Source organism: Capricornis sumatraensis, chromosome 6, assembly GCF_032405125.1.
Source record: "Capricornis sumatraensis isolate serow.1 chromosome 6, serow.2, whole genome shotgun sequence".
NCBI classification, from domain to species: domain Eukaryota; kingdom Metazoa; phylum Chordata; class Mammalia; order Artiodactyla; family Bovidae; genus Capricornis; species Capricornis sumatraensis.
In genome coordinates this window covers 119,530,809-119,549,056 of record NC_091074.1, presented here as the reverse complement: position 1 = coordinate 119,549,056, position 18,248 = coordinate 119,530,809, and the positions used below count along the sequence as shown (strand labels likewise).

Genomic DNA, 18,248 nt, shown 5'->3' with positions numbered 1-18,248 from the left:
GCCAGAGCATTACTAGTCGCTGCATGCCACCGCACCTCTGGGTCTGCATATCTCTGGGAGGAGACAGCGAGGAAAGGAGGTGGGCTCTGACCCTGAGTCTCTTCACAGCAACCAGGAGACGGAGATTCAGGGAGTTCCAGGCACTTGCTCAGGGTCCTTCAGCTGGAAAGAGGCACTCCTGGGATTCAAGCCCAAGTCTGGCTGGCTCCAGCGCCCAGACTCTATCTGGGGCTCAGGCAGGGCCCCGAGCACCATCCCGCCTGGGCAGCAAGGGAACAGCAGCTCCTATTACAGGTGAAGGCGTGCGGCTGCTGACCCAGGCGAGCCCCAGCCAAGCCTGGCAGCCCGGGCTCTCTGGGGTGGCGTCGCTGCCACGCCTCCCCGGTTGAAGAGGGCAGCCCAGGAAAGCCCTCCAGCCCTGCACCTGGGAGGGCACCCAGGACAGAGGCATGACTAGGAAGGTCCCCGGGCTGCAGCCTCTGGGCGGAGGGCGAACCGTGGCGTCTACACTCTGTGCCACTCCCAGGGTGTACAGGGCACGCAGGCCAGGCACGGCCCCCTGTGCCGGGAGCAGCCTGCTCGGCCACCAGTCGCTCTCCGAGCACGCCCTAGCCCCTGCCCTCCTCTGAACCGCAAGAGACCCCCTCGCCCTCTGATCTCAGGCATTTCTGGCTCCTGCCTAGCGCTCCACACAGTAGGCAGTTTTCAGCATCCAATGATATCCCTCCCCTGCAGTTCAACGCAGGACCGCCACCACCCACCACCAGCTTTGGCTGTGCTCCCGTGGAGACCTCAGGCTAGCCTCCGTGTCTCCGTGGGCCTCCCAAGGCAGCTACCCGCGCCGGGAGGAGGCAGCCTCACCCTCCGCCCTTGGCCGCAGTGTACAAAAGCCCTTGGCCACTCCTGGAAGACACCACCCTGCTCTCGTCTCTTCGCACCAAACACTGTTGTTCTTGATTCCCAGGCAGCTGGCCACTCACGAGCAGCCCTCTTTTTCGGAGCTTGTTTGCTTTCTGGCTCACGGCTGGGTTCTGGGTCCTCCTGGGAACACCCACCCTGCTGGCCGGGGTTTTGTTAAATAGGACAATGGTCAGTAAACAGAGAAGCCGGTTATGAAACCTGGTAAAACTGGACAGGGCCTCAGCATGGGGAGCCCTGGGGACCTGAAAGAACACGTGTTTTAGAATCTGGGAGACTCAGCGCCTGTGGTCAGGGCCTCAGTTTCTGTATCTGTAAAACGGGGAGCTCACAGGGCAGTGAGGAGGGCCAAGGCCTGACACACAACACGGACGGAGCCCCGAGTCAGTGCCCCGTGTGTGAGCTGGCTTCTCTGCACACAGGCCTCTCAGCGTGTACACACCATGCGTGAGCAGTTAGTGGTGCCGGAGAAAGGTTACAGATTTCACAGTGAGATTCTTGACCTCAGGCCCAGGCTGTGTGACCCAGAGCAAGCTGCTCTCCCTCTGAGTGCGGGGCACTCACTGGTAGGAAGGGGCAGTGCTGCCCAGCTGCAGGGCGGTTGGGAGCTCTGGGGCAAGTAGCACAGAGTAGGGCTTATTTGTAGCAACGTTCTATAGTCCGTCCTCTCTTTGCAGACTATGACCCCAAGAGCAAGAGTATAACTTCTCAGAGTCACCTAGTGAGCACCAGGCAGGACAGAGGTCTCCGTTCCCAGGCCAGAGCTGAGGCCTGAGCCCACAACACGACAAGGCCCCTGGGAAGGGCCAGCTGGACCTCTGCCCTGGCTCCGTCCATCCCAGGCTTGGACAGCTGTTGGGGAGACGGCCAGTGAGGCTTGGCTGAAGCCACCTCCAAGAGGCTGCCTCTCCCAGGGCTTGAAGCCACTGGCTTTTTCCCAGCTTCCGGAGGCTACCCCACCTAGTGCCCAGAGCCAGGACAGGACGTTCAGAAAGGGCTAGCCCTGCCGCTTCCTGACCCCGTGCCCTGGGAGCAGCCAGATCTGGCCATGGGTGCGAGCCAGTGCCTGCCTGCCGGGGTCCCCTTTGAAGTCGGTCTCCCCTCCTCAGGGGAGGCAGCGGCCCTGGGAGGCTGCAAACAGCTGCGAACCACTGTCCCCTAGCTGCCCCAGGACCCCAGCCCACCGACAGGGAAGTCCAGGCACAAACACACGTCAGCACCAGGACAAGGAGGCCCAACTCCAGGCACCGTGAAGCAGGACCAGGACAGGATGGGGGACACAGCCTCACCTGCCAACCTCCCGGGGCAGCAGGGCCTATGGGGCCCCAACCAGAGCCAGAAGCAGCAACAGCCACAGGGGGCAGCGCCCTGCTGCAGAGGGGCAGGGCTTCCCAGCAGGAAGAAAAACAGTCTGTGTGACTGTGGAAAGAGCTCCCGCCAGGAAAATCTGGGTCTAAATCCCTGACCTACCACTTCCAGCTGTGTGGCTTCGGCTCTCTGAGCCTCAATTTCCTCATCTGTAAAATGGGATTAGACTAGCTTCTTGGTGGGTTCGCTGTGAGAATTTTATAAAGTAAAAGATGTTTGGGGCTTAGCACAGTGCGCACGTATAAAGGAAACTGTGGTGGTTGTTTGCTGGGAGCTTAGGAAGCCTCTGTTAATCTCTCTCTGACCCTCAAGTTCCCAAAATCAGGGTTAAAATGTCTTTTTAAAAGGTGAGCGGAGGGATTTCCCTGGTGGTCCAGTGGGTAAGACGCTGCTCCCAGTGCGGGGGCCCAGGTTCAGTCTCTGGTTGGGGAACTAGATCCCACAGGCCGCAACTAAGACCTGGCACAGCCAAATAAATAAACAAAATGAATTTTATTGAGGGTCGAACGGGACCATACATGTGGAAGTTTCCAGAATCATGCCTGACATAAGACAGAGGTTCAAAAATGCCAGTATCCTCCCCCTTCTTCCAGAGAGATACGGAGTGGCCCAGTGGTGACCCAGCCAAGGAGATACAGCGATGAGCAAACCAGCCCATCCCTAAAGACCCTTCGAGCCCTGGAACTTTAATCAGATTCTGAAAGGAACAGCAAGAGGCAAAATATGCTTGCACCTCTGGTCAAGCAAGGTTCCCTACCCCACCACTGCGCCGCCTCCCCCAGTCTGTCTGGGGATCAAGTTCATCCGATAATCACCACGATGGGAACCACAGTGTCAGGACCTCAGAGGACAGTGACAGGTCCCTCCTGCTGCAAGCTCCAAATGGACCTTTCTCTGTCTCAGAGCCCCTCACAGCCAGCAACAGCGGGAGCCCATCCTCTAGGCACCAGTTTGCACACTGCAGGCAGAACTTCTGAGAATCATAAAGGGGACAGAGGAGACAGTACAGAACCCACAACAGCGAGGGGAGCCTCGGCCAGCTCAGCGTACCAAGAACGACCAGCGGGGTGAGGGCTGTGCAAACTTCCATCCAGGGGAAAACAAGATAATGTCCAGGCTGAGCATGGGTGGAGCCGGAATCCCTACCTCAGGGGGCACTTGGGCAAATGGCCCTTCTGAGCGTTTCAATTTCCTCCTCTATAAAATGGGGTGATGAGTCCTACCCTGGGGATCGCCTGGGAAAACTGAAGGAGCTCCTGGTACACAGCAGGTGCTCAATAACCACAACAACCCCCAGCACGTGTCTAGGCCCTGCAAACACGCCCACCGGCCTCCTGTGCCCAGCCTTGACTTTCATCGCTGCATCCTTGCCCCCAACGCGATGGAGGGCCGGAGGGTCCCGGGCGAGGCCCGGAGACCTGGAGGCGCAGCTGGTGCCAGGGGCAGGGACTCATCTCAGGAGAGGGTCTCCAGCCAGCACTCCAAGAGCCCACTTTGCCTCCCACCGCATCCACAAATCTCTTCAGGATGCCCTCCCCCTCCTCTGGTCTGCCCCCACCCCAAGGGACAAGGGCTCAACCCCAGCCCTGTCTCTCAGTACTTAGGTGGCCCTGGGCAAAGTGACTCAACTTTTCTGAGCCTGGGTCCTTGGGTACAGAATAGCCAAGATTATGCCCCAGGCCTACCAGAACTTGATACCGGTGAAAATCAGTTACGGAAAAACTCCAAGTGCTATAGCGGGGTTAGAAACCCTTTGCAATTTATCTCAAACGCTGAACTACAATAGAACTACCAGAGATTCAAAGATATATTTTATCTTTGCTAATCCCTTTCATTTTAATAAGGCTTTTTAAAAACATCCTTTCCCCTCTCAAACATAAACAGAGGTATAAGACTGGAATGCTTGTGTTCCTTTCCCAGCTGAGAGAGTAAGCATCACCAGCTGGAAGATTTAATGAAATCCAGGCAGAGCACGGGGCCTGGCACACGACAGAGTTCCGGAATGGGTGTGGCCTCTTGCAGAATGGGCGTGGCCTAAGCCAGAATGGGTGTGGCCTCTCCCCAGGGCTGCTTCCGGCCTCACCTCCATCCGGGTATATGCCCAACCACCCACCTCATCGTATAGGTACCCCCTCCTGAGAGCTTCCAGAACCCTCTGGGACACTCCAGAATCATCCCCCGAGGAGACAGGAAAGGGCTGAGGCCAGAGCAGGGATGCTTAACCCCGCGCGCTCCCCTTCACACTCATTTCCCCGTCGGCCTCCCAGACGCTGTCCTGGTTTAGGGTCCCCATCTCCCCTGTGGAGCCACAGCGCCAGCTTCCTCGGTGCATCAACTCTCCATTATCCACAGAGATCACGCCATTCCCGACTCAAAACCTTTCCGCAGCCCCCAGCGCAAACTGAATGAAGTCAGGACTCCTAAGCTTGGCTCCTAAGCTTGGCTCCGGTGTCCACATGCTCTTACAGCCTCATCCCCTAGTCCCCCCACGCTACCCCGGACACCCTCTGCGACACCTCCTGCCTCTCTTCGTCCTGCCGCCAGGGGAGCAGGGGTCTAGCCTGGGCTCTGCTTCTGACTGTGAGACCTCGCCGGCTCTTTGGCTCTCTGAGCCTCAGTCTTCTCATGGGGCTCCTGGGGAGCTTGAGACGAGGTAAGGGAGTGAGCGACAGATGCCGGGAGGGCTCCAGAAATGCAAGTCTGTGAGCTGCAGCCTCCTCCCTGCACTTTGACAGCAGCTGGCAGGGCTGGATCGGCTCCTCCACCTCCGTAGGGGCGGGGCTCCCTCTCCCCTAAGCCCTGAAGCAGAGGCTCACAGCCAGCAGCTGCAGCCAGGGAGGGGGACAGGGGCGGGGGGGGCTTAGAGGAAAATTACTCCGCGCTGGCCCAGCCACCACGGCCTCCCAGCTGCCTCTGACAGCGGGGACCTGGGGGGCTGGCAGGCTCTGCCAGCGCCAAGGACTTGGCCCCAAGCCTTGACTGCGGTCTGAGCTGGTGGGATGGGGAGCGGGGAGGGTAGTTGCCCTGGGCCCCGCTCCTCTGGGACACTCCCACTCTTTGGCAGAAGAGGAGGGAAAAATAAAAACAACAGACAGGCCTTTGTGAGAGGAGAAAACCGGCTCCAGCCACTGCATGCTGGGGCCCCGGGCGCTGACCTGAGAAGGGGACCCTCTGTGTCTTACTGCCAAGCATCAAACCCCACACCCACCCTGGGGACCTTGTCCTGGCGTCACATACCTGGCCTGTGCTCCTCACACGTGTCCTGCCTGTGCACCCGGGGGGCACGGTCCTCCTGTCTGTCCCACGTCACTCACACCTTGGATCATGCCCCCGGCATCATGCCACGTCTGCCGTATGAGGGTCTCTGCACAGTTGGTCCCCGACTTGCAAAGGTCCAGCTTCACGATTTCCTGACTTTAGGATGGTGCAGAAGCAATACACGTTCAGTAGAAACCGTACTTGGAGTTTTGATCTTTCCTGGGCCAGCGATCTTTCCCAGTCAGCCACAGGATCCCAAGGGCAACAACCGGTAGGCTTACAACCATTCTGCACCCAGACAACCATTCTATTGTTCATCGACAGTACAGCATTCAGTAGATTGCCTGGGACGGCATTTAAAAAGAGTCTTCGTGTTAGATTTTGCCCAACTGTAGACTAGTGTAAGTGTTCTGAACACATGTAAGGTAGGCTAGGCTAAGCTCTGCTGTATGAAGGTAAGACAGGAAAAGTGTATGATTGGAAAAGTGTGTGAATGCATCGATAAACTTGAGATTTTTTCAGCTTATTGGGATGTAACCCCATAGTGAGTCAAGAAAGACCTGTACCATCTATCTACGCTATTTTCAACATCACAACCACCATCCCGAGCCCCGGCCCCAGGAGAGCTGTGCGCCATAACCCTGTCCTGGCTCCACGAAATGTGTCCCTTGCTGCGTGACCCCCACATGTGAAGGTCCAGGAGGACAGGTTCCCAGCCCTACCGCCCGTTACCTCCACGACCATGACAAGCCACGCCCCTTCTCAGTGCCTCAGTTTCCCTGGCTATGAAACGGAAATGACATTAACACTCACCCAGTAAGTGCTGGGGGGACGGAAGGAGACACAGCAATTCTGGGGCTGAGCCCCGTGTCTGAGACACAGTGAGCCTACCGGGTGTCTGCTGATTTGTGACGAGTCTACCGGGTGTCTGCTGATTTGTGACAGCTGTGCCGGGTGTCTGTACCACATCGTGTGTGCTACCTGCCAGGCTCCCACGACCCCAGCACCTACCACACATCAGACACTCTATCACGTTAGTGAAATTCAAACGACAGCTACAAGGAGGCTATACCTCCCCCTCTAACAGGGGGAAAAATCAAAGGCTCAGAGAGGGGCAACAACCACAGGAGGTCACACAGCCAGAAAAGGGTGAAGCTGGGAGCGGCACGCAGGTCCGTGCATCCCAAGAGACGGAAAGGAGAGCACTGAGGGATTAGGGGGTGGGTGTGCAGCGTGCCAGCCAGCAGGCACGGGCTCCTTTTAGGGGAGATGAGGGGTAATGAAAATGTGCTTGAACTGGGTGTCTCGTGATGACTTTGGCATAAGTCTGAAAGTTTACTAAAAATCACTGAATTAATTCAAACTGGTGGATTACATGTAGGTAAGTTATCTGTCTACTTACTCCAGCAACTGATGTAAATTGTACTTCAGAAAGCCGGTTTGTTTGCTTAAAGCCCATGCGCTTTCCAGGCACCATTCTGCCAAGACATTCAGCAAGAAAAGTGCTCTCTCTGTGAGTGGAGACGGCCAAGCAGTGCTGAGCAGCCCCTCTGAGGCCCACAGGCAAGCAGCCTTGGGCTCCCTGGTTCCCAGACACCTCCGCAGAGCAGGTGTGCAGCCGAATCACCCGGGGAGCTCCTGAGAACTCGGATTCCCAGGCCCCACGCCCAGCCTCGGAGTCTACGGCTCCGGGTAGGGCCTGGGAACCTGGGATTCTGAGGCTCGGCCCACACTGAGAACCACTCAACGCCCAGCACCTCTCACTCTGGGGGAAACTGAGGCCAGGCAGTGCCGGGGAGCTGCCAGCTCTGGCCCATCGGAGCTGGGGGGGGGGGGGGCTGGGCGGGAATGGAGGCCCCTTCCTCGTTCCTTCTCTTCTTCCCTCCTCCGCCCACTCCATTCCTTCCTGGCCTCCAGCCTCCTGGTGACTCAGGCCTCTGAGTCATCCAGTGGCACCACAGAGGAAACTTCTTAGGCAAAACAATCCCCAAACAAAGCCTCCCAGATCTGGGGAACAGAATAGGCCCAGGAGGCTAAGCAAGGGAGGGGAGGAGAACACTGGGTGGAGCTGGGCGCCTGGACCCCAAGCCCACTGAGCCCTAGAGAGGGCGCTTCCCTGCCCCCCCAAGTAAGCAGCACTCACTGCGGCACACAGGAGGCTCAAAATGGGCCAGACAGCATGGCCAGTCCTTCTCAGCTCTGTCTTGTTGACAGTGCGTCCCAAAGCTAGCACATGCCCATTTTATAGATGGGGAAACAGAGGCTCAGAAAGGGTCAGCCCGAGGTGACAGTTAAGAAGAGCAGAGCAGAGTCCGGAACCCAGGACCGTCTGATTCGAAAGCCTGGCTCTCACTCCTACACACCTTTTAAAAATACCTCCTGTGTAGCACGGCACGTAGACAGTGTCTCATCTACACGAGAAAGGTGAACGGCCCAGGAGGGGCCCGAGCACGCAGGGCTTTCTCCTCTTCTCCCTTATCAGGCTCTGCCTCAGGACCTCCCGGCCCCGCAGGGTGTACACGTGAGCTTGGGGGTTCCTCAGCAGCAGGAACACAAGGCAGGAAGCACCCAGGGCCTGAAGAACCAGCCGGGAGGAGCACGGGAGCAGCAGGGCCGTGACGGGTGAACAGAGTGGGCGGTTGTCTCTGGGGAGCAGGGAGCCCGCAGGCAGGGGGAGGGAAGAGCAGAGGCCGAGGCTCAGAGGTGTGGCCCCACAGCAGGATGCAAACGCTGGCCAGGCGGGGCTGCGGTGCAGACCGCGGGCAAACACTGGAGCGGCCTGCCTGCCAGGGGTCCTGGCCTGCTCGGAGGCCGGGGAGGACCTTTTCAGCCCAGAGAGAACAGGCTTGGAGCCGGTTTCATCTCTCCACGGGGCCTGGCCAGCGGCTGAATGGGGAGTCAGCACGGGGACCCCTGGAGTCCTTCTTTCAAGCAGGCTTTGGGGAAAATCTAGACCCCCGGCTACTCACCCACGGGTCAGAGTCGCCCCCGAGGGCCTCTTCCTTCACCATGGCTGGGCTGGGCAGAGGACAGGCGAGCCTCTCCCGACCACACCAACCTAATCGCATCGGCCTATAAATAGGGCCCTGTGGCTTGGTCTGAAATAGCTGTGCCAGGCCCAAAACCACAGGCACCACCAGGGCACGCACGGTTCCGGAAATGGTCCTTCTCGCTGACACAATTAAAACCCCAAACTTCCTTGGGAGACCCCTGCGCATGTTCTAACTCACTCTCTTAAGCATGAGGCGGTGGGCTGAGGGGAAGAGCCGCCCACCCACGGCAGATGACGGCAGTGGGCTTGTGACTGCTCTTCTGCTTTCTGCTCTCTGGGCCTCAGTTTCCCCAAATGTAAACTGGGAGGTTGAACATGGTATCACTGGGGCCCTTCCAGCCTGGAGGCTCCCCCGAATTGCCTCGGGGTGACCCCTGCCTTCAAATGCTCATGCCACTGTTACCCCTTTCCCAGTTGACTTGGGGATTTTTTTTAAGTTAATAGTGACTGGCATTTAAAAATTAGAATTGCAATAAATAGTTGAGTCAGGTCTAGGCCCTGCCCCTGAAAGGCTGTGTGACCTTGCAAGGGTCACTGTCCCTCTCTGGGCCCCAGATTCCTCAATCATAAGATGAAGGTGCTGGTAGGTTGATGCCCAAAGTTCATGACTATTTTTAATTAATTAATTTTTTTGTGTGTTTGTTTAGTATTTAAGAGAACCAGGACAGGCCAGCCTTGAACTGAGTGCTGGACCAGCCAAGACCTGGTCCAGCCCCCGGAGCCACGCCCTGGCCCCCAGGCCTGGCCCCCAGAGCCTCGCCCTGGTCCAGCCCCTAGTGGGGAAACGTAAAGGCATTTCCAAACCACGCGGTGTCCCGCTAGAGGCCTCTGTCAGGGCTTCTGGGGACACCTTGTTTCCAGTTCAAATTACAGATTTATGGTCACAGAGGGATGGATGATGACCTGGACTTGGCCATTACCTATCAACAGGGAAGGAAAGATAACCAAGCCATCACTAGGTACCAGGCATATGCTTAGGACTTTACGTACCCATTATTAATCTTCAGCAACCCGACTGTCATTCCCATTTCACAGATGAGGAAACTGAGGCTGAGAGGAGTTAAAGGACATGTCAAGGGGCACAGAGCAAGTCAGAGCGAGAGTAATGCTTGGACCTGTTGGCCTCTGGAGTTCAGGCTGTAACCAAACCCCAGTGAAACAACCGAGGAGGGCTGACCAATGGGGGGAGCAAACCGACGGGGGCAGGAGAGAGACCAGGGGAGTGAACCGACGGGGCAGGAGAGAGACGGGCCCAGAGCCATGTACTGCGCGTGTAGGTGGGCGGCAGGGACGAGGCCACGCCCAGTGACACTCATCCTCTCCAAGCCCCTCTGCACCCCACCCACGGATTGTTCTCACATCTCATTGCTCAAGCAGCTCCTCAACTCAAGACCTGCCGTGGCTCCTGGCATCCAGAGGGTCAGGACCCTGCACTCAAAGCCTCTTTAGCCACTCTGCCCACTAGCTCCCAAACACAGAGGCACCCCCCAGGGGGCTGAGCCTTTGCACGCGCACCTCCCTTGCCAACCCCTCAGCAGAGCGCTAGACTCGGGGGAAGCCCTCTGAGGCTCCCGGGGCTCCAGGCAACAGCCAGCACAGGTCTGGATCTCCCAGGGTCCCCAGGTTTGATTCACCTCCACTCTCCAGTGCAGAAGCTCGACAATGAAAACCCGCAAGGAGCCCAGAGAATGCTGGAAAGGACACATTTCCAGGACTGCCCGACACCAAGCCTCATCCTGAGGCGCAGCGTCAGGACGCCACAGTGTGGAAGAGCCAAAAATTACAGCCTCGGGGCTCATCAGGGTGGGACTTGGCGACTGTCTCTTTCAAGGGTTCCAATCCTGAAATTGGGGCAAAACTCTCCCTTACTTTAAAACCTCCAGTGCCTCCCCAGGGGTCTAGATAAAACTCCAAACCCTAACCAAGGCCCCCAGGGCCCGCACAACGGAGGCGCCGCCTGGTCTCCAGGCCTCTCTCCCTGCGCCGTGCTCTTTCTCCCAGCTCCTTCCTCTCCCTCACACTGTACCCCGCTCACACTGTCCCTTCCATCTTCGGTCTGAGCCTGAGCGTTCTCGGGGAGGCCTCCTTCATCTGTCCAGACAAGAGCCCGTCACACCCGCGCAGTCCCCTCTGCTCTCCTAACGCTGGCCCCTCCTTCGCAGCTGAAGAAGGGAGGAGTTTGTTATCCATCTAATGGCTTCTGTAGAGCTTCCCTGGTGGCTCAGCCGGAAAGAATCCGCCGGCCTATGCAGGAGACCTGGGTTCAATCCCTGGTGTGGGAAGATCCCCTGGAGAAGGGAATGGATATCCACTCCAGCATTCTGGCCTGAAGAATTCCATGGACAGAGGAGCCTGGCAGGCTACAGGCCTTGGTAGCAAAGAGTTGGACACAACTTAGCAACTAAACAACAATAATAATAACTTATATAAGACCCAAGACGGTAAGACCCACGAGGGCTAGGAAAATCTCATTCTTTGCTGATTCTCCGACCCCCAGTCCAGGGCCTAAATAAATATCTGTCACATGAAGGCACACATGCGTGCACACATGAATGGGTGAATGAACCTCTGTTTCACCAGAGAGGAAGCAGTCAGACTCCTGCTGAGCATCTGAGGGAAAAAAAACAGGGCCCCAGTTAAGGAGGCTGGAGAAGTAGGAGATTAAAGTGAACGGTGCAGCCTGCCAGAAGCGAAAACGAGAGCGAGCTTCGAGGAGGAGGAGGCACCCGGGGCTCCAGCGAGCTGGGGCAAGGAGAGCTGAGGAAACACCAGGAGGCGTGGACACGGAAGGGTCACTGGGGAGTGGGCAAAAGGCGGGGCCCAGCACAGAGAGGGCGGGACGGTGAAGATGCAGAGAGCGCTCAGCTGACGCGCTCAGCGGCTGCATACTTCTGCAGAAGTGGGAAAGCAGACGATGGTTCCTGTGTCACTTGCCAAAGCATTCAGAGAGTACAACCCTTTATGGGGACACAGCACTCAGGCCATGGGGCTCTGGGAGCTGTCAAGGCTCTGAGTCTCAGACTCGAGAGCATCAGAGCCAAGGCGGGCCCCGCCGGTCCATCTGGGCAGCTGGGGGAGGCCCCTTTGTCTCGTGCCCTTGGGAGGCGGCTGGTCCCCCTCTGTGGGAGTCCCAGCATTGGAAGGCCCTTGCATCTGAGCTTGGGGAAAGAGGAACAGCACCAACTGTGGTCAGCTTGTCGTGTCACTGCCTGGAAGCCAGCCGGGCTGCGGGATGAGTAAGCCCTGGAGGTACTCGGCCCCTTCTCCTTTCGGCAGTCAAGGGTGATGTCATGACCCAGGGGAGTGTTTCCCAGGCTTCCCACACAGTTACTATCCGAAACTCGCTTCTCTCTGTTTCAGCACTGGAAGCTGGGTTATCCCCTAGTGATGATCCTTCCCCTTTCTCCAGCTCACAAAGCCCTTCGGCATCTGTGAGCTTATGCAGTCTGCGCGACAACCTTGTAGGTGGGTGGAGGAGACCAATGCACCCATTTCACAGGCAGAGAAACAGGCCCGAGCGGGGACCTGAGCCAGGTCTCCTGCTCTGGCCAGAGGACTCTGCACTCCGTGCCCTGCCTCTCCACCTCCTCCGGCGGCTCACCTGTGAATCTGATAGTCAGGTGGGGCCCGCCCTGCCAGCCGTCCCAGGTGAGTGTGACTCATGCACCTTCCCTGTGACTCACCCTTCTCACTCCTCCTCCGGTCAACAAGCCCGGAGCCTTGGCAGCCGCACCCCAGCTTTTCTCACCCTTCCAAAGAATCCCTGCACCTCCTCCTCACGGGAGTCCACCCTCCCACCGAGGCGCTACCAGCACTTTCTCACCGTCACCCAGCGCAGGAGCAGCACAGCCGAGGGCGGGGCCCAGGAGTCCTGGCACCCAGCCGGCTTCGTGCCTCTTCCCCAAGGGATCACCCTTGCCTGGCCTCCCTCTCTAGGTGAGGAGCAGGTGAGGCAAGGGCAGAGTGCTCTCTGAGCTTTACGAGAAGAGCCCCAGGGACTGCCTTTGCATCCACGAGTGGCGCCCAGAGGCTGCTTCCCCAGGCCCATCCAGAGCCCCCGGCAGCCAGGCTGGGTTTAGGAGGGCCCAGCGGTGGCTGCACTGCTCTACCTACCTCGTGGGGCTGTGAGTGAAGAGGGCGGCTCCCTCGGAAGGGCTCGGCACCACTGTGGAAGCGCGGCTCGGGGGGTTCCCAGCACCACCTGTAAAGAGAGGGTCAAGACTCCCAGGCTCAGGGGCTCAAGGTCATCTGGTCAGAGCCCATTTCATGCTCCAACTCCTCCCCAGCCCCCTCCACCCCCATCCAGGGCACATGCCCCTGCCCGCGCACCTCCAGCACTGGAGCACTCACTTCCTGCCAAGGCTGCAAACCTTCTATTCGAGAGTCCAGCTGGTTAAAAGAACCGTCACTGGGATGTGCTGGAATTCTCTGCCCGTGCCCCGTTACGCACTGGCCCTAACTCTGCCCTCTGGGCTCACCCGGAGCAGGTCTGCCACCCCGTTTCCCAGGGGCTCCTCGGAGACTTGAAGACGGAAACCCCGGGCCCTCGCGTCTTCTACCCCTATGCTCCAGCTCTTCCTGAGATCAAGGTGTCTGGTTCCCTCCCCTGGCTTCCCTGATCTACTTCAAATGAACCCTGTCCCTACTGACAGCGCAAGACCCAGAACTGAACACTTGGATGAGCTCTCTTCAGGGCAGGGCAAGCAGAACTCTCACCTCCATCATTCTAGATACCACGGCTCTATTAATACAGCCGAAAATCCCATGAGCATTTAAGGTAACCCCATTGTATGACTGAATTCAGCTTATGGTCAGCTTCAGAGCTGTGGCTTAAGATCGTGAGGTTAGACAAAAGGGCCCGTCACCTTTCTGAGCCTCAGTTCACTTCTCCGTAAGACAGGAATTATAAGGTAGGTATTAGAACCTACCTAACCTACCCCATGAGGTCATCGAGTGAGTGAGTGAATGAGTGAAAGTCGCTCAATCGTGTCCGAACTCTTCTGAAGATCAAATGAGATAAAATACGACAAGGATTTTGAATACTGTCTGTCTGTCACCTTACTCTATCACTTAATTAAGTCTGTTTCTGAAAAGTGTATCTTTCTCATGCTGTACTTACGCAAGCTGCTTACAGGCCACATGCCCACCTCTATGCCTCGCGTTGCTGCACTCTTGCAAGACTGTATTGCCATGATACGCTGACGAGTCTTTCTCGCCCATGAGACCATGGGCTCCATTAGGTTGCTTTGCCTCTGAAGCCTCAGGCCTGGCAAGTGACCCGGCAAACAGGAGGACCCGTGGGTGTATGCTGGGTGACCGAATGCAGGGCCAGCCCGCGCACACTCAGAGCAGTTTGTGCAGCCCCAGTCTTTCAGCGCTCACACTTTCAGAGACACCCTGGGTTTTCACCCTTCATCACTCCCAGACTCCCAGTCGGCCACGTTCAGGGAGCCGCCGAGCAAACTGGCTCCTGCCTGAACTGGAAAAGGGCTCTGCCCAAACCAGCTTCTCCGAGCCAGGCGGAGAGACTCCAAGATCCCAAAGGCAGCGGGGCCCGTGGGCTCCCTGGATTAAGCGGCAAGTGAACCCTATTCTTAGCTGACAGTAGACGGCCCAGACATTCCTGGGGGTTTCTACATCGTGAGTGGCACCAGCGCACAGAAGAGGTCTAGAAAGAGGCTGGGTGCTTCTCTGGGCCCTAGGACCTGGAGTCAAGTGCCACCTTCATGGGCTCCCTTCAAAGAGTTCTGTAGAAACTTCCCAGCTCCGCAGGGTGGATGAACACAGAGCTGGGCTCCCGCAATGATTAATAAGTTCCCACCTTCCGTTAACTCCGTGAGGATGAACCTTTCATATCCAGCCCCCTTCTCTTCGACACACCTCCACATCTCACCCTCACCCTCTCTGGCGGTGCTGTAATTGTTCCCAAGGGCAACCTGTTTTACGCTCAAGGTTCCGCATCTCAGCATCAGCACCACCATCCCCCGTCCCGACGGATGCCCGGCATCCTCTTCAGCCTCCCCTGCTCCGTCACTCGCGCCTCCCAACACCAAGCGCACCACCGCTCCCCACCCCGACTCTGCCAACATGTTGGTCCAGGCCCCTCAGCCTCTCACTTGAGAGACTTTTGTGCCTCCTACCCGTCCTCCCACCTCGTCCCTCCTCCCCTCCAGACCACGCTGCTCCTCTGCGCAGACTCAGCCATGACTCCCTGATCGTCCCCAGGTAAAACCCAACGTCCTCAGCGGCCCTTTAACCCTCCGCGCCTTTTATGATCTGCCCTCATCAGTCTTGAGCCTCAGCTCTCCCCAGTTCCATCCTCCACCCACACCCCTCCAAGCTCCAGCCAGGCGCAGCTGCACTGGCCCTTAAATCTCCCTGTAATCTTTGCACAGACTGTCTCCTCTGTTCCCGAGCTCTCTTCCATCCCCGTTCTTTTCTCCTTCCGCTCATGATCAAGCCCAGGTTTCCTGCAAGCACTCATCTCTAACCTCCCCTTCCCCGTGAGGCTGAGCTCCTCTGAGCCTCGGCCCGTCTCCCTGCCACGCTATTACACTGTTTCCAAGTCTGCCTCCCCCGACAGACTAAGACCCGCTCCCCTGTATCCCAGAGTCTAGCCTAGGGCCACCTCAAGATTCCACGAAGGCAGAAACTAGTAAATCACACGCATGTTCACGTGTGTGCACACGTGCGTAAACACTCATGCACAAAGACGTTCACAGAGACGGCAAAGGGTGCAGGTGCTGCCACCTGTGGACAAAAAGAGCATTACACGCCTTCCTGCGCTCCGGACACAGGGAGCCCTCGAATTTCAGATTCACAGCACTGTTGTTTAATCGCTAAGTCGTGTCCAACTCTGCGACCCCATGGACGCCAGGCTCCTTTGTCCCTGGGATTTCCCAGGCAAGAATAGTTAACCCTAGCTAACTCCAAGTCGGTCTGTTTTCCATTTTGGACCTTAAGGCTGCCACAACTTAGAAACAAGGTCTGTAAACCACTGGCTTTAGTCCGCTGCCCACATGGTGCACGGAGCCCTCAAGAGGGGCTTCTAGTAATCAGCATCCTTGCCTGGGGCTCCTGTGAAGCCCGTTCGCTGGGTTAGATCTTAGAGCTGCCCGCCCACCAAAGGGCGGGTAGAGAGCTTGCCATTAGTGAAGGGATATAAGCATCAGGAACCCCATCTGTTTGGATGGCTAAAGAGGAGCTTTCTGCCCTGCGGGGGTGAAGGGGTGACAGAGGAAAGCGGGAACAGAGGTGTTTTTCTTCCAAAAGACTGTTTCCAGATCGCTGAGAGGACCCTCAGATTTGGCGTGTGCGTGTGTGTGTGTGTGTGTGTGTGTGTGTGTTAATTCTCTGCAACCCTATGGACTGCAGCCCACCAGGCTCCTCTATCCCTGAGATTTTCCAGGCAAGAACACTGGAGTGGGTTGCCATTTCCTCCTCCAGTCAGATTTGGTGAGGGCGTGTGATCTGCCAGGCAACGCCAGGAGGGCTCAAATGACACCAGTTGTCATTTTCTGAGCACCGACCAAGTGTCGGTTCCTTACATACATCATGTCTCATCCTCACAGCTCAGCGGGCAGCTGTCATAGTCCCTGTCTTTTGAAGGAAGAACACAAGTTCAGAGAGGTGAAGTGCTGTGCTCAGGGTCACACGGCTAAGGTGCCTGAGCAGCTGCCACCGAGTCAGGCCGCCTCGCCGATAGCTTGGCTCACTAGATTTCAAGCTGGGCCTCTCGCTTACTAGACAAGAATATGAAGCTCCAGTTACTCTAGACCAGGGCTCAGCAAACTTTTACTGTGAAGTGCTAGGACTTCTCTGGGGGGGGTCCAGTGGTTAGGACTTTGTACTCTCACTGCAGCGGCACAGGTTCGATCCCTAGTCAGGGAACGAAGGTCCCACGTCCATGTGACATGGCCAACATTTTTAAAGAGAGAGAGAGAAAACAGCCAGATAGGAAGTAGTTTAAGCTTTGCAGCCACACACCCTGTTGCATATTCTTCCTTGTTCAGTTTCGGATTTTCTTTTTTACAATATTTTAAAAATGTAAAAACTATTTTTAGCTTGGAGGCATACAAAAACAGGCTGGGGCTTCCCCAGGGCTGTAGTTTGCAGCCTACAGCTGTAAGAGGATAATACTTAAAACCTTAAGTATAAAAACTTCTGGTGGAAATGTTTTATGCCAAACGCTAGGCCCTTCAGCTGTATTTCTCCCCCTTCAGATGGCATCCTACTGACTCATTCTCTCCTAAAGAGCCCTGCCTTGATCTGAAATTAGGCAGCAAAATAAGTCAAGGGCTGTTGAGATTCCAGAAACATAACTGCGGGCCAAATACAGTTCAGCTTAGTGCTATGAGAGGACAGAAGCAAATACAACGGGTAGAAAGAACCTCGAGGATAAGATATCAAGAGTTCTGGGCTCTAGTCTGGGCCTTGAACGAAGGATTTAGAATCTTACTAGGCGTCCCTGGTGGCCCAGCTGGTAAAGAACCCACCTGTGAACGCAGGAGACACAAGAGTCATGGGTTCGATCTCTGGGTCGGGAAGATTCCCAAGAGAAGGTAATGGCAACCCGATCCAGTATTCTTGCCTGGAAAATTCCATTGACAGAGTCGTCTGGCGGGCTACAGTCCACGGGACTGCAGAGTCGGGTATAACTGAGCGCACGCGCACACGCATGCCAGGTGTGGTCCCTGGGCCCGCAGCATCTGCATTAGCCGGGAGGGCATTAGAAGTGCAGACGGGGACTCCCTGGTGGTTCAGTGGTTAGAACTCTGTGCTCCCAATGTAGGGGGCACGGGTTCCATCCCTGGTTAGGGAAGATGCCACATGTTGACCAAAAAAAAAAAAAAAAAAAGCACTGTCACGCCCCACTCCAGACATACTGAGCCAGAATCTGCATTTTCACAAAATTCCCAGGTGATTTGGGAGCACGGTAAGTTTGAGATGCTCTAAAAGGTCTCTTACGTCCAATCGCAACAATGTTGACAAAACCCTTCCCCTGAGGAGAGAAAGGGTCCAAAGGCATCTTTTTCGGTGTTGTGAAAAAATAAGTCTCTGCCCTCATGCCTGCACTTTGTGACCCCAGGGACTGTAGCCCACCAGCCTCCTCTATCCAAGGTATTCTCCCAGCAAAAATACTAAAGTGGGTTGCCATTTCCTCCTCCAAGGGACCTTCCCTACCCAGGGATCAAACCTGGGTCTCTTACGTCTCCTACATTGGCAGGCAGATTCTTTAACACTAGCGCCACCAGTGACCTCAAAAAACACCCCGCTTCAGGACGCACACTCAAGAGACCAAGACCTGCCACCGAGTCTCGAAATCAAGCCTTCAACTGGTGGAAAAGTAACCAGGTGGACAAGAGAAGGTGGCAGGCTTCAATTCACAGTAGGGCAAACTGGCTAAAAAGGAAAATGACTTTCCCAGGACCACACTGCCAGGACAGGCTCGGGGTCTGACCACGGCCGAGCTCCTTAATCTTCCCAGGCCTTGGGCTTTATGCTCACTGAAATCATTTTGGTTCAGATGAGTACTTTGAAATCTCACAAGTGGTGGACCAGCAATCAGAGAACCTACTTTGAGCTTTAGGAAATGCACTCGCTCTCTCTGGGTCTGAGTATTCCTGGCCACGAAGTGAGGAGGTGGGGCCAG

The 18,248-nt window shown here is 56.5% G+C and overlaps 1 protein-coding gene across 2 annotated transcripts in view; it reads right to left on the bottom strand.

The window, feature by feature from the left end:
- GSN (gelsolin) overlaps window positions 1–18,248 on the bottom strand; it is a 60,422-nt gene that overhangs the window by 34,220 nt on the left and 7,954 nt on the right. The window contains exon 2 of one of the 2 annotated variants that reach the window (XM_068974156.1): window positions 12,710–12,797. Coding sequence is in view for 1 of the 2 variants with exons in the window: in XM_068974155.1 (XP_068830256.1) it covers window positions 8,514–8,555 (42 nt within the window). In the remaining variant the exon portion in view is untranslated. Of the gene's footprint in view, window positions 1–8,513; window positions 8,563–12,709; window positions 12,798–18,248 lie in introns of those variants that run through there. The other variant, XM_068974155.1, reaches the window with a different exon arrangement.